Source organism: Drosophila busckii, chromosome 2R, assembly GCF_011750605.1.
Source record: "Drosophila busckii strain San Diego stock center, stock number 13000-0081.31 chromosome 2R, ASM1175060v1, whole genome shotgun sequence".
In the NCBI taxonomy this organism is placed as follows: Eukaryota; Metazoa; Arthropoda; class Insecta; order Diptera; family Drosophilidae; genus Drosophila; species Drosophila busckii.
This window is the reverse complement of record NC_046605.1, coordinates 15,137,655-15,158,264: the sequence shown is the minus strand read 5'-3', so window position 1 is coordinate 15,158,264 and position 20,610 is coordinate 15,137,655. Positions and strand designations below refer to the sequence as shown.

The 20,610-nt window shown below is 37.7% G+C and overlaps 3 protein-coding genes across 5 annotated transcripts; 1 reads left to right on the top strand and 2 right to left on the bottom strand.

Annotated features, from left to right (window-relative positions):
• Nucleotides 1-46: 46 nt before the first annotated feature.
• Nucleotides 47-1,556, bottom strand: LOC108595391 (periodic tryptophan protein 1 homolog). Its single transcript, XM_017980617.2, has one exon. The coding sequence runs from the start codon at nt 1,491-1,493 to the stop codon at nt 105-107; it is 1,389 nt and encodes a 462-aa protein (XP_017836106.1). The 5' UTR covers nt 1,494-1,556; the 3' UTR covers nt 47-104.
• Nucleotides 1,557-1,914: 358 nt separating this feature from the next.
• LOC108597252 (protein spinster) lies at nt 1,915-12,819 on the top strand. Of its 3 annotated transcripts, none has more exons than XM_017983706.2 (9): nt 1,915-2,757; nt 7,394-7,751; nt 8,465-8,791; nt 9,268-9,529; nt 10,932-11,030; nt 11,096-11,275; nt 11,334-11,478; nt 11,551-11,760; nt 12,067-12,819. In XM_017983706.2, exons 1-8 carry the CDS (start codon nt 2,412-2,414, stop codon nt 11,661-11,663), a joined length of 1,830 nt encoding a protein of 609 aa, XP_017839195.1. In that variant the 5' UTR covers nt 1,915-2,411; the 3' UTR covers nt 11,664-11,760; nt 12,067-12,819. The 3 variants fall into 3 exon arrangements, with proteins under 3 accessions (XP_017839195.1, XP_017839194.1, XP_017839196.1); XM_017983705.2 differs by lacking the exon at nt 9,268-9,529 and adding an exon at nt 8,864-9,125 and having other exon boundaries at nt 2,412-2,757; XM_017983707.2 differs by lacking the exon at nt 11,551-11,760 and having other exon boundaries at nt 2,412-2,757; nt 12,067-12,817.
• Nucleotides 12,820-13,616: 797 nt separating this feature from the next.
• Nucleotides 13,617-14,733, bottom strand: LOC108595715 (trypsin eta). The gene is made up of 2 exons (XM_017980998.2): nt 14,486-14,733; nt 13,617-14,426 (listed from the first exon to the last, which is right to left on the bottom strand). Exons 1-2 carry the CDS (start codon nt 14,698-14,700, stop codon nt 13,700-13,702), a joined length of 942 nt encoding a protein of 313 aa, XP_017836487.1. The 5' UTR covers nt 14,701-14,733; the 3' UTR covers nt 13,617-13,699.
• Between the last annotated feature and the right edge of the window lie 5,877 nt (nt 14,734-20,610).

The following is a 20,610-nucleotide window of genomic DNA, read 5'->3' as shown; positions in this document are numbered from 1 at the left end:
AGCTTTTACAGTTTATACATTTATTTATTTTAATCTAATGTATTTATACATATCGTAAATAGCTTTCACTATATAGCTACAATTATATTAAAAAATAATCCAAACTACTCCGCATCTGGCAGGCCAAAGGTGCGACGCACAGCCTGTAAGTTCTTGATATTGAAGACGGAACAGCGCGGGGGCTTCTCTCCGCCAAAGGCCAGTGTGTAAGGATCTTCTGGACATTGTCGCATACACTGCAGGCGACCCATATTAAAGTCATGCTCATAGACGTGTTTTGCCTCGCTGCCATTGAAATTCCAGATCTTAAGCGTGCCTTCTGTGGACGTGGAAGTCATCAGATTGGGCATTTGACTGTTGAAACAGACACCAGAGATCTCCTCGTTGTGCGCCTTAATGGACCACAGCAGCTCGTTGGGCTTGCGCTTGTCCGCGTAATGCAAACTGCCATCGTTGGAACCAATGATAAAGTAATTAGTCTCTGTGGGATGCCAGAGCACTTTCTCAACCTCGCCGCTGATTTGCCATTTGACAAAGGAAGAGTTTACATTGTCGGCATCGCGACAGTCAAAGAGACGTACAAAGCCATCGGCACAGCCTGTCAAGATACTCTGCGCTTCCTGTGGATGGAATTCAATGGATTGCACCTTCTCCTCAAAGGCAGTAATGGTAGTATGTGGTTGCCCTTCGTCCATATCCCAGAGTATAAGTGTTTGATCCACGGAACCACTGGCCAATATATGCTCGAACTGTGAGTTCCAGGACAAATCCAACACGGCATCCTTGTGGCCGTACTGCTCCTTTTGCTGCTTGCGACTGCCCTTGGAGCCAAGCTTGAATGTTGGCTCTATGGAGTCTTGTATATCCAAATCCCAGATGGTAATGATTGGATCCATGCAGCCAATGGCACACATATTGCCAGGTTTGTCGCTGCCTGCATCATGGTTCATCCACTCAATGCACAGTGGAAAACTTGGCAACAGAAAGTCGTGGTGTGTATATAGTGCCTCCTCCTCTTGGTTAAACACCCAGACTTCCATGCTGGATGCATCATCCTGCACATGTCCGACCAAGACCAGATTATCTGTGGGCTTGATAACTTCATCTTCAGCTTCGGAATCCTCATCTTCGTCTGGCACCTGCTCATCCGCGTCAACCACATTCGCTAAATTGGACACCGTGGCGTTTGGCTCATTGTCATAGTTATCAAAATCAAATTCATCTTGCCGATTTCGATTCTCGTTGCCGGCACCTGGCTCTGCGCTATCCACATCCATGTTGTCATCATTTCCATCTTCATCCTCGTTGTCATCATCATCATCACCCGATTCATCATTAAGCATACTTTGTGTCTCGCCAATAATGCGCGCAAGTTCGGATTGTGTGAGAACAATTTTGTCAGGACGCTCCTTGGTGACGCCTCTTGGCACAAAACATAGCGCAGGCACAAAGTCAATGCTGTGCTCCGCCGGCCCTTCTTCCGCCTCAGTCATTTTATTAAAAGTATAATTAAACAATTAATTGCGAAATTGAAAGCACGTGTGAAGACGATGCAATCGGAAATCGATTAAACTTGTACAATCAGTAGACTTGTTGATATTACATCGAAATATCGGTACTATACGATATACCAGACTTTATACGATATTTTTGTAATATATGTACATGATTGCTTATGTGACGTTCAGCAATTTTTATTAAACTATTAAATGCATTGATGTTTTTATTTATATTTATAATTTTAAATATTTTGCCGCACTGCTTTCACTATATAATTGTAGATAATACTCGCTAGTTTGTTGCGGTGCTTGCATCTCGCTCGCACTTGCTTGGAATCTTACTCTCCAGTGTTGCCAACTCTCGTAGCTGCAGTGTTAGGCGATGAATGCGGTTTTTTGTTGAACAAATTGTTATTGTAAATTTGTTGTTGAGCGTGAGCAGACGTGTCGCGGAAGCGTTATTAAAAGAAAAATAGAGAAGCACTAGCGCTGCATAATATGTTAATAAGTTAGTTAAATACCGCAACCAACAATAAAAGCGCATACGTTTGGAAACTCGTTGATTAGTGTAGAAAAGTCTGTTCAGTGGAAATAAATGCAAGTGCAAGAAAATTTTCGCAACGCTTTGACACGCTGCCAAAAAAGTATTTAAAGTGAGCGCAAAGAAATCTGCCAACAGCATATTTTTACATTCTCGCTTCATATCCACTTTCGTGCATCGCGCGTTTGTTTGAGAGTGCGTGTGTGTGTGTGTGAAGTATAGCAATATAAAAAAAGACTGCAAAAATAACGCCGCATCGTTTTGCTGCTGTACCAAATAAAATAAAAACTTTCAACACTACTGCTATTCAAAGTATCCGTAGTTGTTGTTGTTGTTGTTGTTGGGGCGTGTGTGCAAATTGTGTTGGTTGAATGTCGCAGAAACACCAGCAAGCCTATCAACCGCTACCAACTGCCGTAGCCGCCATGGACAATCCGGCAATGAGCAACAGCAGCAGCAGCAGTGGGAGCAACGACGATGTAGCCGGTCTAGCACCCAGCGGCTTACCTGCCACATATTCATCACAACAATTAGTGTCGTCAGATTCCGATTCAATGGAGGAACGCCAACGATTACGTGGCGGTGATAATATTATTATTAATGCCCCAGAGGGAAGACCATCGTGCCTTAGATCCATTGGTCACTCGCAATGGTTTACCGTTGGAGTGCTCTGCTTTGTCAATTTAATAAACTACATGGATCGTTTTACAATTGCGGGTAAGTGTCGGGGGGCAATCTACCAAAATTGATATCTATTAAATTTATTTATACCAGTTAATGGAACCCGCATGCTGCGCTAATTGCAGCACGCCCGCCACTTCCTCTAATTGAATTCATTTTACGTCCCTATGCGCTCGCTCTCTCTCTCTCTTGCTCTTGCGCCTACTGATCTGCGCTGCGGCGTCTGGTTTGTTGCTATTTATTTATAGAGATAAACGCATGGCAAATATGGTGTTGGTTTTTTGTATTTAACTTTGCGTTACGTCAGCGCATTACGTTTGTTTACGTTCTAATTGTGACGTAGCAATTTGACAATAAAACCAAAAAATCGTCTGACTAATCACAATATGATGAAAGTTGAATCACGCCACCCTGCGCCAATTCACAGTTTTTTTTGTTAACACCATTTTATCTATTTAAATTTGAAAAAAAGTTCAACCCCGAGTGCTTAGCAATCAATCAGAAATTCCATAATATGTGTGTATGTAATCTTAACACTTTTGTGCGAAACGAGCACCTGATATAAAGTTAGCCGCCTTGCCCCTCGTGATGAGACGTATACGTGTCGGATAGTGCAATAAATATAAACAGTGTAATAGAATTTCAAAAAAGTTTTCCATATATTCATATGAGAGCTGAAGTAATAAAAGTAATTTTGTAAATAAAGCGTTAACAAGCTTATAAACAAATCTCATTTCAATTGTTTATTACAAGCTGCAGACTGTAAACTGTACTTATGGCTTATCAGCTTCAGCAACAACTACTTCCAACGCTGCTGTAATGCGTATATAGTAAAAATGGCCTGACTGCTGTAATATATATATAATTATATATATTTATGGTCTGACTGTTATGTGATTCATTTCAACTTAACATTTGTTGTATAAATAAACTTGTTTACGCCGGTTAAATATGCACTTTTAATTTCAAAACCAGTTGTACACTATCGTCTAATGTCCTATAATGTTCAGTTAGTGCATATACTATATTTAGAAAATCAGTTTGTTCGCTAAGCTTGGCAACTGTTATTTTTGATTTAAAAAAAACTTTATCAGCAAAATCAATGGAAATGCATTATCAATGGAAAATTTACAAAAACTAGCTTTAAAGCTAATTAAATAAATATTATAAATAGCCTATTAGGCTGATGAAATGTCAACAAAGAGCACACAAGTTATCAATAATTACTTTCTTTAAGCTTCTGTAATGGGTTTGGGTCTCGCATGATTTGGCTTTCCTTTTGTTTTTGTAATCAGTTAGAGGAACTCATGACTAAAGCGATGTGACAGGAAGTATTAATACACAATATGAAAATATATGTATACGCAAATTGGGCGATAAGTTTGCACTGAACGCAGCATATCCATCATTATATACTGCTTATTCATACGCTTATTCATTAATTATATAAAAGAAATACATTCATTTATATTTGATTTGTTGTACTCACAGTCAGCCAAAACGTTGTGGGTGCTGCACTCAATTTAACGTGCAAATGTTGAACCCAGCCGTAGTATTGACAATTAGTTTTGGCAGAGCTGCTTATCAATATAATTAGACATATTATTGACGCCTTATCAAGCTTAATGCGCAATTTTTAAAAGTTGTGCAGCAGCTGCAGCAGCAATTTGCACGTGGCTAAAGAACCGTTAACCGTTAGCCATGTGATTGGCATTGCAATTTGCGTGTTTAAACAAATCCAAAAATTTATAAATGCTTTGCAGCATGGTCAGCCTTCATTGCTTGCGAATATCTATTTCAACACTACACTCATTAACATAATTCAAGTCTGGCACACGTCGTTTGTCCATATGGACAACTGATGTTTCAATAATATGTCAGGGCTGAATTCATCATGTTTGTTTTTAAATTTAAAAAATCAAATTTAATGCAATTAAAATATATAAAACGTAACAATTTGTTTCTTAAATTAATGTAAAGTTCAGTTATGCTGACCTTTGCCAGCCCTGGTTTAGATGTCTTACTGTTGCACACACGCATTTAATTATTATTGCAAGCCAACAACAACAACTACAACAACGGCCTTTATGGCAAAACCTCTCAGTTGACCCCACAACTTGGTTACGATCTCAGACTTTAAAATAATCGCATGATTCGTGCGGAAATTTTATTTGTTATTGTGTTTTCATTTTCGCTTTTTGTAGGTATCGCATTTTATCGCCTGATGTTTAGCTCGCTCTCTCTCGCTCTCACTGTTTTCTCATTTTTTACGCTGCCGCCTCTTGCATATGATTTGAGTAATATATCTTTATTTTAAGTATTTATTCATTGAGCAAAATATCTGCTGATGTTGACAATAATTTTACAGTGAACTTTGTGCCTTTTGAAAGCAAAAACAAGTTATAATCAAACATGCATATTATGCATATACTACCTATATCAGCGCCAAGCGATATAGACTATACAACAGGCGATATTCTACGTAAGACTTTGGCTACTATCCAAAACCAAAAATTAAATACATTAATTGTTTAGCACATAGTTTAAGAGATGTGCCACAAAGACAACAACAACTTGTTGTTTAAAATGCACAAGCAACGATTACGTGATAGTTTTTGATATATCATCAACATTTTGAAGCGTTTTACCGTTTCTGTTTTATTGTATTTCCGCTGCATAAACTTTCATTTTGATATCAACGTTGAGACAAAAATATTTATATTGTTTTTATACATTTTTTCACCTTTAGCCTAGCCTGCTTTCAAACTATCAATATTTATCAAGCATGCATTTGAGCTCAGCTGCACTAATACATATTCGAACAGTTAGGATCAGACAGACAGACACATGCAATATTCATTTGAATGCAAAATATGCACGTCAAAGTAAAATGTGTTGAGCCATTTATTTGTTTGCAGCGGTCTAGTCTTTTTTTTTTTTTTTGTTTTCTATGTCAATGACCTGTAAAAGTCGCAGCAGCAGCAACCTGTAGAAAAGTAAAAAGCGCAAATTGAATTTTACAACAACAAACAAGACTAAACTACAGCGGCATTTAATAAAAGAGCGGCTTTTGTAAGCGTTTTCTATTTCTCTTATTTTCTCATGTTTAGCGGTGTACAAAAGAAAGTTGCACTTGCCCTAGAGAGCTTTCGCTGAAGAGTCTAAAAAAAAAAACAACAATGTCATGCAATGTGCATACACTTTCAAAATAAATAAATTAAATGAAGCGAAGATCTCAAATTGTAGCAAAGCTGTTTTTGCAGAGTTTGCAAATCGCTGCTTGACGCGTCTACAATTTTCAAGGCCAATTTGCAATCGTGTTTAAAGCCACGGCAACTATCTTTTTTTTTTTATTCATTCATATTAATGAGTTTTTGGTCGTGCGAGTGCGTTCAGTATCCATTCTTAGTAACAGGCGTCAAGTTAGTACGACTAGAAACAAGTTGAACGCCAAAATTCAGTTCCGTCTGAGAGAGCGCGCCAAGAAGAGAGCGAGAGAGAGCGCGCGGCGAGGCAAGCCAAACTGGTTCTAAGTGACAATGCTCTCAGTGCCGGCTAAAATATGCCGCTCTCGCATATGCATATATATGTGTGTGTGTCTGTTTGAAAAAAATGCAGCCAAGCCTGCAGTTCCCTTCACACTGCTCCCACTCTCTCTCTCTCACTGCCTCTCTTTCAGTCTGTGTGCACCCACCTTCGCCAAATATGCCATAAACAAACGTGTGGGCCTTGCGAATATCATCTGTAAATAGTAGAAGTGAGCAACTTCGCACATACATACATACATACATACATAGAAACAAACATGCATATGCACATATTGCTGTTGTATATGTGTGCGTGATTACACACCCCACATTCATTTCATGGCGCGCGCGTCGTCCCCGCAGTCGTTACGTCACTGGCTAAACAAACGCGCTGATTGGTTGAAAAACATCGTACGATAAATTTCTCAAAAGCCAAAGCGTGCAAAAGACCCAGAAAAAAAAAATTAACACAACAATAATAAACTAAACGTTAGCCCCGAGTGTACGAACGACTTTTGCGGTAGCGCTGATTCACTCGTTAGACTTCGTGCCACGTCAAAATGACTCGACAGTGTACTCGTTTCACTACTAGCCGCTGCTCTCTCAACTTGTTGAGCATCGCTCTCTATGCGCTTATCTTCTTCTTCTTATTGCTGTTGTTGCCGGCGCCAACCTTGCTCCCACTTCCCCACTCAACCCTTTTCAGCGATCCGCTCGTATAAGCTTTGTGTCAATAAAAATATTTGGGATTTAGGGGGGCTGAGTGCTGCTGTACTTTGGGCGCCCAAGCGCTGATTCGCATAGATACTATGTGTAGATATAACATTGAGTATTTAACAGTCTTTTGGGCTAGGTCAGTTTAGAAATATTATTTAATGGCGCTTGCATATCCGCTTATAAATTGCATATTATTATTTGAAAGCCGGAAGCTATTTAACAAACAAAAAAGTCAGTTGTTCTCAAATATTTTTCAACTGTATGCCAAGCAACAAATAACAACGTTTAACTGATTATAATAACAGGCCACTCTTTTTTTTTTTTTTGGTCCAGAGTTCAATTTGCTGTTATTTTTAGCCTACGCCAACAGCTGTTAACTGAATTATATTAAGCGCTATTAACTTATAATGTTTGTTTCTTTTTTGCAGGCGTGCTCGTGGACGTGCAGTCAGACTTCAATATCGATAACGATAGTGCGGGCTTGTTGCAAACAGCTTTCGTCATCTCGTATATGATATGTGCGCCAGTATTTGGCTATTTGGGTGATCGATACTCGCGCCGCTGGATTATGGCGGTGGGAGTGTTCCTCTGGTCAACGACCACATTGCTTGGCTCGTTTATGCATCAATTTGGTTGGTTTATCACATTTCGTGCCTTGGTTGGCATTGGTGAGGCATCATACAGCACCATTGCGCCAACGATAATCTCGGACTTATTTGTCAACGATATGCGATCCAAAATGCTGGCAATGTTTTACTTTGCCATACCCGTGGGCTCTGGACTGGGGTAAGCAGCTCAAATACAATTGCAATTGCATAGATTGACGTGGTATTTATAGTAGTAGTACTAAGATAAATAAAGCAATCAATTAAAATTGCTAAATAATTGGAAAATTAGCTGTCTAGACTGAATAAATAGACTCCTATAACATAATTCGATGCCAAGTTGTTGTTGCTTAACTTATAACCAAAGTGTTTATGTCCAAATTGATCTTATTGCTGTCGAAATATATAAAATGTCATTGCTGTATATTTTTATAAAATATCAATTGTTAGTAATACAATGCTCCACATAATTTATAGCCAGACAAGGTCTGCTTATCAGTAGGGCCATTATCAGTGTCGTCGTCTGGCAGTGGCTCAGCTCACGTGTTGTAGTCCATGGTGCTACGAGCTTGGCAATGCCTGCCATTGCTCCCTGACCTGATTGCAGCCGTGAGAAAAGCTTGAGAGCATTTCACCTTTATGGCTGGGGGGGTTAAGTTTAAAGTTTAATTGCGCACAAATTTAGTTATTTATAGTAAGCAGACGCAATTCTCGACGGCGGCGGCGGCAAATCAAGTGTTTAATTTAAACTCAATTAGACAACCTTTGTGTTTAAATCTTAATTGGGATCAATTGGCCACCAAATTTATGCAATTGGCAATGCAGGCAGCTGCTGCCATCATCATCATCATTGACATGCAACTAACTAATTTAAACTTTGGTTTGCATTTACAGTTATATTGTGGGTTCAAAGACGGCGCATTTTGCCAACAATTGGCGCTGGGCGCTGCGTGTGACGCCCGTTTTGGGTATTGCGGCTGTGGTGCTGATACTGATGCTGAAGGATCCGAAGCGTGGCCAGAGCGAGGGCGCAACGAATGTGGTGGCCACCAGCTATTGCGAGGATATTAAGGATCTGTTGAGAAATCGCTCGTTTATGCTTTCAACTGCGGGCTTCACCTGTGTGGCCTTTGTGGCAGGTGCGCTGGCCTGGTGGGGACCCACTTTCATTCACGCCGGCATGAAGATGCAGCCGGGCAATGAGAATCTGGATCAGGATGAGTAAGTTTGCATTTATTATTATAATCAATTCAACAGCTTTTGACGTTTGTTGTTGTTGTGCGAAAACAAAAGCATTTCGTATATATTTGGTCTGGTGGCCATGTTTGCCGGCCTAATTGGTGTGCCGTTAGGTTCGGTGCTGGCGCAACGCTTGCGTCTACGCTACGAGAACTGTGATCCCTACATCTGCGCCTATGGACTGCTGGTGTCGGCGCCGATGGTGTTCCTAGCCCTGATCATGCCACGCACCTCGGGCGTGCTCTGCTTTCTGTTTGTCTTCATGGCACAGGTGTCGCTCAATCTGTGCTGGTCCATTGTGGCCGATATGCTGCTGGTAAGCCAAGGAACAACAACAACAAGCATAGCAACAACAACAACAACAACAACAAATGCGCGCTCAACTAAATATTTTTATTTATGCTGCCTTTTTGCCTTTTAAACTTAATCTAACGCTCTTTGATGTTGAAACCCTTTAGAGTTGCCTTTAAGTTTGGCGTAATTACCATGATTGCTGGTCTAATTGGCGTGCCACTGGGCGCGATTTTATCACAATATATCGTCAAGCGTTTACCGACCGCCGATCCCGTTATATGCGCTTTTGGCCTGCTGCTTAGTGCGCCGCTTCTAACTGGCGCTTGTTTGCTCGTCTCTAGCAATTCACTTGGCACCTATTTCTTAATATTCTTTGGCCAATTAGCTTTAAATTTAAACTGGGCAATTGTTGCGGATATACTGCTGGTAAGCACAATTTTTGGCACTATTCAAACAAAACAAAAAAAAACACAAATTGTACAAAAAATTTCCAAACGTATTTGCTTTTTTAATATTTTGCACTTTTCGAGTAACACACATTTTTGTATCATTTTAAATTTGTGTAAGAAACAACAAATATTAATTTTTTACTGTTATAATACGCACGCACACACACACACACACACAAACACACACAAACACACAAGTTAACACCTGTAATACGTACATATATTTATTTGGTTGTGGTAAAGTTTTTGTATTTATCTTATATTTGGTTTGTTGTAAACTTGTAAAGTCTTCTTTTCTTTCTTAGTCATTTTCACCCCCTCACAGCTTAACTTTCTTATTTTGGGGTTGGTTTCTTATGGGCTCCCAAGTTGTTGCAACTACAAGAGGGTGCAAATATACAACCTCCCCCAAAAGCCATTTGCAATTCTATGCAGTATTTGATTAAATTTCATATGAGATACATAAATTATGCTTCAACTCCCCAAAGTCATTTTGCTGTTTGCCAAAGCAATCAAATAATTTACACAGCTCTTTCTATTTTATTTATTATATCAGCAGCTGATCTACAGCTGATCTGGCAAACAACCAAAGTATGTCAATTGTCTCTGCCTCTTGGTGTTTTGGCTATTTTGGTCACAGCAATTCCGTTTTGGCCTCAGTTCATATAAAAATGCTCTTCCTAGTGTAATGGCTACGTAAAAAATGTTAGCATATAAATAGATTTTCAATTGGTTACAGGGCTTCAAATCGTAGTATGATTCAAATTCTAATCTATCGATATTGGGTAACGCTAATCAAAACGACTGGTGACCTAGTAGCTTTGCATACTTATCACATATTATCATACCCATAAACAAACACACATATAAGCATATATACACACGTACATGCTTATAATTATAACAGTAAACAGTTAATTACATTATTTTGCACAAAATTGCGCTTCAGCTCAGACACAACAAGAAATTGCCACAGTCAAAAAAAAAAAGCAGAAGAAGAGAAGCATAAATTGGTTGGTCGGTCGCTTGAGCGATTTTCAAAACTGTTCCCAGTGGCGCGCCCACACCAGCTGTTCCTACTTGCTATCGATTAATTGGTTGTACAACGCTGTGCAAGGCGAGCGCTTAATCGCTACATTCTTATCTAGCGCCATCTAGTGAGAGCTTTTAACACGACAGCATAATAAGAGCTTGTAAGGAAAACGAAACACTTGTTGACTGTGGTATTTGCACTCACACACACGCATTGCATACATAGAAAGCACACGCTATTGAATTGTTTATGTTGTTGTTGTTAATATTGTTGTTGGTAATTAATGCTTGTTTAGCAATTTCAGTACATAACACTAATTAAATTTATATTTTGTTTGCTGCATTAGTATGTGGTAGTGCCGGCGCGACGCTCAACAGCCGAAGCTTTCCAAATTCTCATCTCACATGCGCTGGGAGATGCCGGCAGTCCGTACCTGGTGGGCGCAGTAAGTTTTTAGCACTCTACATGTAACTGAATATTTAAAAATTTTAACGTATTTTGCCTGCACAGATTTCTGTCGCTATTAAGAATCATCTGCGTCTAAGCAGAAGCGATGAAAGCAGCAGCAATAAAAGTCTGGAGAGTCTCTCACTAACACTGGGAAATGCCACAGAATCTGTGATGGAAGCATTCAATTCCACAGCAATAAATAACACGAGCACGGATATGCCACTAAGGGATTTGAGTCAGGTAAGTGCTTGTTGATAATTTGCAAATGTTTACGTTGCTAAATTGTTAACTATTGCAGAAAGCGGAAGATTCTATATCCTTTGAAGCCCTGCAATATTCGCTATTCTCCACTACTTTTGTGGAGGTGCTGGGTGGCATATTCTTCTTGATCACCGCCTGCTTTATACTCAAGGACAAGTTCAAGGCCACACGTGCCACTTTAGGTAAGCATCAGCCACACATTTGTACTATAAATTTGTATATATATGACATTAAACTTTCGTTTCGATGTTCAGCGCACAATTTGAATTTGGCGCCAACAACACAAAATAAAAATAATGATATATTTGATTCGGATTGCCTGGTCATGTGCACCGATATTGCTTTGCGTGAGCGGGAGCTTGCGTGAATATATCTCAGCAATCAGAATGCATTAATTTAATGCGATGTTCGAATCGAATTAATTAGTTGTTTAGCTATTTTGGCCAAGCAGTTTCTTTGCATAGGTGGGTCTACAAAATTCTAAAAAGAAGATACTATTTGTTTGTTTATTTGTTCGGACTAACAGTAATGTTGTTAAGCAGCAAGCCTCATCAAATTGTTACACACACACACACACACACAAGCGCCTAAACAAAATACATTAGCTGTGTAGATTTGTTTGCATTTTGTCAGCGTCCTAACTTCGGGTATATGCAAGTCCTGCTTCAAGAAATGTCCCTAACCTTTTGTTACATTTTTGTTCTTATTGTTTGAATTTACTGCTTTTAACTATTTATACTCATGCCTTTTATGTATTTTGTTCCTTGCAGAAGCCAATGCTGCATATGCGCGTCAACGGGAGCGGACAGACAATAGATCAGAAGCCTAATATCAGCCCATACGCGAAATTTTACTGCGATCCCAGGCCAATCGTGTTTTGGATGAACTAATACTGACTGAAAATCATCTTTAAATTAATTTATATCACACAACCAAAACATACATGCATACTTATACATAACTATATGCATGTATTCGATATTTTGTCTTATTGTTCTTAAGTTGCAAATGCGCTTGAAATTGTTTTTTTTTATTAATGGAAGCGCGCGTGTTCCTATCGGATCAAATGTACAATTGCATATTCATTTGTATATATACAAATACATGATACGTACTAAAGTAGATAGTCTATAATGTCTATATCATAAAAACAATCACGAGTCATATGTTCATGTAAAAAAACCATTATTTTAGCCAAGACAAAAGCAATCAAAAGTGTGTGAGAGCATGTTCCATACTAGATCCTCTAAAAAGTGCTTTTCTTTTATAAATAGTTAAATAGATTTTAGTCTAAGCTATGGTTAATTGTAAATAGTAACGCAAAGAATTGGAATTTAGTTTAAATGTTTGTTTATCTCAGGCATAACGCATGAAATGTTTTAATGGGGTTTACAATTTGTATATATAGTAGCACCCGGCCATAAGTAATAAGCACATAGTCTCTGAATATTAAAAGATAGATATCTAGATATCTTAATTAAGATTAATTATTTAGGTATATATAAATATACACCATTATCTTATAAACTGAAATAGATAGATATCTAGATATCTTAATTAAGATTAATTATTTACGTATATATAAATATACACCATTATCTTATAAACTGTAACCATATTTTTAAATATATATATATATATATATATATATATATATACATAATTAACTATATTTGTACTTTACAATTGTAGCTAGAGCGTTTAACAAATTGGTTTTGAAACAAACTAAAGAAGAATAAACAATTTGAAATACTACAAACGCGATTTTATTATTATGTTGATTGCTATAAGATTACAATTTTACCTAATTCACACCGAATGTGAGATTATCAGTTTAGGGCAAATCTATTATGTACACGGACTTCTAAGTAAAATGAGTGATTGAATTCTGCAAAACCAAATTTAACTTATATTAATATGTATAGTCAGATTCTATTTTAGGCTTTGCTTCTAAATTTTCTATGTATATCGAGTTATTTCTGACCTTTTAAAGTTAGCTTATGTCAAAAATTCAAGAAACATGCTCAAATATTTTGTTGTCACAGTCACAGTTTCTGCGATAAATAAAATAAGTGTGTATGTTTCAATATGTTTTGCAATCAATGCAGCAAATGGAATTTTCCACGTGTCGAGTTGTCCGCGTTAAGCGGTTCTATCTTTATGAAGGTTCCTGCCATTTTTCACAGCTTCACTTTATTCTCTTCCAGATTTATTTTTCGGATAGTTAGCAACTGACTGCTGGGCCCATAACCTTTGTGGAATTTGTTGTGGTTCCTTCACTATTAAATAAGTAATTAAATAAGCTTGTTAATTTTAGCGATGTTTTTATAATTCAAAATGATCTACTACTATTATCTACTATAATTCTATGATCTACTAGATCGTACTTTTCAACAATTGCTCTCAGAACAGCAAAAAGTACGTGATGGCGATTGGTAACAACGATATTATCTTATATATACTAGCTGCAATACGTATTTGATGGTTAGCTTTTTCTTGCTTGTCCTCGCTTGTTCTTTCTTGCTTGTTCTCAAATCTAAGGCTCATATTAGTCTTACTTGCATTCAGCCAATCTTTGTAGTAAGCAACATCGGTATATAAAATGGGCAACGATTTGCTGCACTTGCTGCCCCAACTAACGATACCGATTAGCCTGCCCTCGCAGTTAAGTGCAGTGCCAGTATCCCAGCTGCATTTATCACTAGTTGTCTCATTGTCAGATTGATACACAGCACACTTTAGGCCCGGCAGCAGATGCCGTGATGTCAGATTGCTTAGACGCATACAGTCTTTAGCTTTCAGCAACTGCACAGATAGGATAATCTGCTGATCCATGTCGTTAAGTCGCTCACGATTTGTCCATCCCATCAGCTGACAGCGGCTATTAAGCGACAAGTTCAGCGAATTATTCATATCTTTGTCTGACAGATATGCATCGGGTGCGTCACTGTCAAGCAACAATAATGCTATATCCTGTTCATAACTGCTTAGATTAAATTGTTGCTGCATCATGAAACGCTTGGCTATAAGAAACGATTGCGACATATTGCTTCGTACATATCGAAACATATTTCCCACGATCACTTTAAAATCCGTTATAGGCAGCAAACTGCCATCATATTTGGACTGGCTGTCATTACGTAATAGTTAAAAATTTGTTTCAAATTGTGCTAACTGCTCTCCACTTACTCTACAAAACAATGCGCCGCAGTCAACACCATATTAATTTTAATTAGCGCACCACCACATATGTGTCCTGCACCAAATCTATAGTTGTCAATTCGACGTCGTCGCAAGGACACCAAATTGTTTACGGACCGCAGCACACCATTTTGTCCGAGACCACTGCTCAGCAATAGGAACAATAGCTGCAGAAGCAATAAAATATTGAAACCTAAAATCATCTTAACTTTAAATTTTGTTTATACAGTTTCCAGTTATTGTAGTTACAATTTTTACAAGCTGACAGTTAAAATTGTACTTATAATCTTACTGACAGTTATATACAAAATTCAATTATGAAGCGGTAACATGCAGAAGAAATCGTGTTAGACTCTATAGTTGCAGCATAGTAGAAAATTTATTGTTCACACTGATTGCAATTCGCTGCAGACGAGTCGAGCAAAGAGAGTATTAACTCCAAGGGTGCATCGTTGGTTATTATTAAAATGTGTAGTATCGAAAACAAAGTTAGATGGATATGTTGATGGCAGCTCCTCCAGCAACAACGACAACAACTCCAAGAACAACATTTCCAACAAGTCGAGAGCCAATCGAGCGTTGACGATTCAGTCACATTCAGCTCTCCAGCTCTCCGTTTATAAGACATTAATATTACCGATCGGGGCAGAAGCTTTGCTAACAGTGGATTCAATGAGATTTGCTCAAAACATAGAATTGAGCTGCCATGGGCAAGTAGAGCGTGATTTGTGTACAATGAAAAATACAAATAGGTAAGCGATCATGACAGGATGCATTAGAAGAATTAGCCATGCATTTTATCAGTGCTAGAGCTAACTATAATTAACACAGTGAGCACTCTTAATATGTAAGGAAGCTAGGACATTTTACTTGTATGTGATAATTAAATGAAGTTGAACTCACTGAGGTAACCAAAGAAAATAATGAAAAAAGTTCCGAGTTAATGCAGAAGTGTAAGAGCTGACAGAGGCAAAGAAATGTGTGTACAAGAAAATAAAAAATAATATTGTAATATTGTATAAATTAACTCATTTGTTTCGAGAATTTAAAAAAAATCACTTGGGTTGGTTTGCCCACTCAATCAATTTAGTTGTCCAAAGCAGTTTGGATTTAAAAGATATGCAAGGCGTTTTAAAGTGCGTTGCGTATGCCAAACTGCGATCTGCCCCTGGGCATTGAAAAGCCGTTAAACCTTATGGTACCTGAAGTGTCAACTCGTTGGAACTGCGCATTCTATATGCGAATTTTACTCGTTCGAAAGGCAGTTTACTTAAAACTTTGAAGACACCAGTTTCCTTAACGGATTAACAATTAACTGTTATTGATGATATATGTATGCTCTTAGGGCCATTTTGAAACTGCATAAAATAAAAACATCAGCTGCCAAAACTGTCTTTAATAATAGCGACAGTGATGGGTAGACCTCGGAATTCTGTGACGTCTGGCAGAGAAAGGGAGGCGTTCTACGATCTTAAGCTCCAAAGTCAACTTTTTAGTGCCTTTGGGGCCGCTACTTCATCACAGCCAACTTCAAGTTGTCCTTAACTGCAGCTAACTTTAAGTTGGGCTCTCTGCAGCCAACTTTAAGTTGTCCATCTATTACACTTGGTGTTTTTAAACAGTAGCAAAGTTACGAAACGAATATCGGATAAAGTTTTCAATAACTGAGTCACACTTCTTCAGGGCTGATACAAATAACAGCATACAACACTTCGTGAACATACAAGTATATTGGGAAAGTGAAAGCAGTTCAATGCTTGTACAAAAACCATCGTATACACTAAATATGCTAACCGTATAGTATTGTTATTAATACATTCATACATATTTATCAACATTTCCACAAATTTTGATAGCATAACAATAAACAAATTGGCGGGCTTATCAGAGCTGCGGCTATAATTGAGTTACGTAGCTATGAGTCAGCCTTGAATTATCAGTTATCAGTTTACACATCGAATGACTCACGAGGGGGTGTTCCAGACTCAGCCTTATCTGGCAAACAAATATAGCAATTAATCTATTAGTTTGCTGCTTGGCAAGTTGACTAATTTTCAATTGTTTAAAACTGCGCACAAACAAATCTGTTATGCAAAGAAATGTAATAATTTTACAATAGCACTTTATACAAAACAATTAGTTTTTAGCAGGGCAACCGCATAATTTTTCATTGCACTCAACATGTAGTGGAGCATACAAAAAGCTTTTATGCAATGTTTTAATTTATGTTATGCGCGTTTATTTAGTGGTCATGTATTCAGCAAACTTTTAATTAATATTTGTGTTAAATGATTTTAGTACAAAATTTATTTATGGCTGACTTTTTAAATGCTTTTGTGGCTGCAGCTTAATGTAGCTTGAGCCAATGTCCATGCAAATGTGGCAAGTACTATGTATACCATATCTCTGCAAAAAATTGATGACGCATGCAGCAGCAGCAGCGCACAAAATGTTGCACGAACGTGCTGCCATAATAAATCATGCGGCTGTTACTTGAGCATCAAACTAACTACTCTACGCGCGCGCCCCACAGTCAAGGCAAATGAGTTTTTGATAATATCAGAGCGCAAGAATAAAAAGCAGCAGACGAAATGCATTGACAAGCCAACCCCCTGCTAAATACAGTTAGAGAGCAGCACGCCCTTGTGGGTTGGAGCTTAGCTTAGTGCTTAGCCGAAAGAAAAAAATACGCGTTGCATACTTGCGTGCGCTTATATCGAATTTATGAGTGAATATCGAAACATTCGCTTAGCGCAAAATTCAACTTGCCAAAAAATATTCGCAATTTGTATGTTAAATATATTTCTGTTGTCGTATTTGATATGATTTAAAATTCTTGTCGCACAGCATAATATTATTTTCTATGTTTATATTTGCCATAAAAGCCAAATCACATGATATAATGATGCTCTTAAAAATTGCATTAAATATGCATTAAATTGGTCGAACACAGCCATTGCTATGCTCTATACACACAGACACACACACACACACACACACACAGATATATAATAAAATATTAAAATTGACAAAAGCCTGCAAGACGTGCACATTGTTTGATTTTGCCAAAAGCTTATTCGCTTTGGGGTTGGGCGTGGTTTTGAATGCATAAAATTTGTGCATTTGTCTCTTGGGAAACGCCTGCATGACAATCGCTTATGATTTTCTATAGTCATTTAAATCCAAACATTAAACAATTAGTTATTACTTATGTTGCTAGCAAACTCAATTAACCAAAATGCATTAAATTAATAATTCTATTAAAGGCAAAATATATTGTAAGCTCAAGCTCTAAATTAACATTTCATTCATTAGGCAAGCCAAAAGTTTGGTCTTTAAATGCCACGCCCACTTGCAGACGGTCAGCCCCCTAATGTGCTTGTCTGCAGCGTAGGGCAAATAAAAATGCTGCTTTAACGCATGAAATCACACAAAGATGCTAAAAATTTGAGGCATGACGTCTACCGTCAAGGATAAAATGTCCTTTGCCCAACGCAGCACCACACATGCATACAAAACAGCAGCAACAACAACAATAACAATAACAACAACAAAGGAACAGTTTATGACGCAGTAGGCCAACATTCTCTGCCTCATAAATATAAAAATTAGTTGCTGGTCAGTTAGCAAGTGTGGGTGGGTTGATGCCATTGGTCTTGACTTGACGGCTACGCTGGTCGTCCCACAATTAATTAATTAGTTCAGTTGACAAAAATTGTGGGGGTCGTGCCGCCCCGGATGTGGTTAGAGCCCCCGGCGTGTGTTTATGATTTTCGGACTGGGCTGTGTCTAGTGTGTTCGCTTACATGTATTTGTGTGTGTGTAAGAGAGTTCGTATGTTAAGTTTAACTCCAAGCTTAGTCAAGTTTATGCGTGGTGAGCTCATGTATAACGTAGAATTTTATTCTAGCCAAATTAGCTTCATAAGCTTTTCAATAGAAAGTCGGCTGAATCTTGGTAGAATAATATATGATAGCGTATTGTGCTTGTGTCATGATATAGATTAGAATTTTAAATATAGAGTTACCAATAAAAACGGAAATTATAGATAGTTAGCATTAGCGATATTTTTCGAACATGTTTTTAATAAAAAAGAATATTTTTCAACTATGCGCTCAATTGATGTCACAAATTTCAGCACGAATATATAAATGTTAAATGGATGTGAGTGTTGAACAGAAAATATGGAAAACAATCAACAAAGCTTGCCTACTTTTGAGGGCAAATCGATGGTGCCGATAGTGGTATCGATTGTATTCAACTAGAGCTGCCAATTGCAATTGCAACTTAGATTTATCAAACGATCAGCCTTAGCAATATTCAAGCTGCACACTTTGTATATAAAAATTCTAATTTGTATAATCAAGAACTTTGCTCACGCATAAACGAAGCCAGCTATATACATATGTATGTTTCTTTGCTCTTTTATAAGCGTGTTGCCCTCTCGCTCTCTCTCTCTTTGTGTGTGTGTGTGTGTGTCATTTTAGTCAAGGGTCATGTGGCATGTGGCCAACTGTTTTCATAAGCGTTGCAAATATTTTCACAAGGCCAATTAGTGGGACAGACCCAGTTGACCACACAAACACACACAGCAGCTGCTGAGAGTTGTTTTTGGGCAGTTGCTGCTGCTGCTGCTGATTTTAAATCTTCAACTACTTACACACACTTATGCATATATGCATGCGTGTGTGTGTGCGCCAGAGTTCTAAAATTAATAAGAGTGCAAAACTTTTATACTTTCGTTTTGGTTTTGTGCTTCTTTTTTTTTTGTTCTTTAGCCATTTTGTCAACGCGACTCGTGTGCAACATACTTGCGAACAAAAGTGAAAAAGGCAAAAGCAATAAAGTTTTCAATTGTTTCTTTCGCACTCTCTATGCCATTTTTTTCCCTTCCCTTTTTTTTTTTTGCTTAGTTTCTTTGTAGTCGTTGACTTCAAAGTTTTTAACTGGCGCTGACTTTAAGTGCAATTCAGTGCCGAGGCTAAAAAAAAATGTTAAAAACTTTTCCCTACTTGCTGCTGACTTTTTCTATTGTTCTTGTTGTTGTTGCTGCTGCTGCTGCTGCTGCTGTTTTGTGGCTGCCACATTTCGTTTTGTTTGCTGCAGTTTAAAAACGCATTGCCAAATGTGTCACACAAAAGTTGCAGTAGCTGCTGCTGCTGCTGCTGTTGTTTTTGTAGCATGCCACAATAGCTCTGCTTGGCTTGTGGCATTGCAGCTTGTAAGCTTCAGCCTTTGTCTTGTGTATTGCACATTTTGCACTTGACAAAAAACAAAAACATTCATCGCCATATGGACGCTAGCCCCCCCTTCAAATTTATCCCCTTGTCCATGTCACTTAGCAGGTCAGCAGTGCTCTCGGCAGCGTTTTGCGCACTTTGCGGGGCATGCAGGTGCAAAAGCGTCGCCTCTCTGTGGCAACTTGGCTGAGCACTTAAATGCTGACATTCATGCTTTTCAGCTTTTTCGCAATCACTTTTGAGTGCATTGCCAAATAACAATAACAAATGTTACAAACAAATGCCATACATCATGTTGAAAATGTTATTTTTTTATATTTCAGAGCAGCGAAAATTTTGCTGCAGTTCATATTTGTAGGCTGCAGTTATTTAATAAATACAAGAGCTTAACTTTTATTTAAGCTGAGCAGATATCGCTAAAGATTTTACTATCAGTAGTAAGCGCATTGGTTTAGAATTTCAAATTATGCTGTCTTAAATTTCATTTAAAATTTGCTTTGAAGAGAATTTAAAATTGTATAAGTAAAAGTCTACGAAAAGTTTATATATTTTACATATTTTATCAATTTAAATTCAATTTCAAAAAGTGTACAGCATTTGAAATTATAAACAAATAAAGTTGAACGTATTTAAACATTTGTAATACCGAATAAATTTGCAAACTATTACATTATTTACAAATTGCCTTTTATTTGTCATTACTTAATATTGTAATATTATTATAATTGTTATAAAATTGTTACTGCAATACTTGCAGCTAAAACGAATTGTCAATAAATTACTTAATTTAGTTTTAATTCTTGTTACTGTTACTGTATTTTTTTATAATCGAACCGTGATATTACTTCGAAAAGTTTTTTATTTTAAAAATTG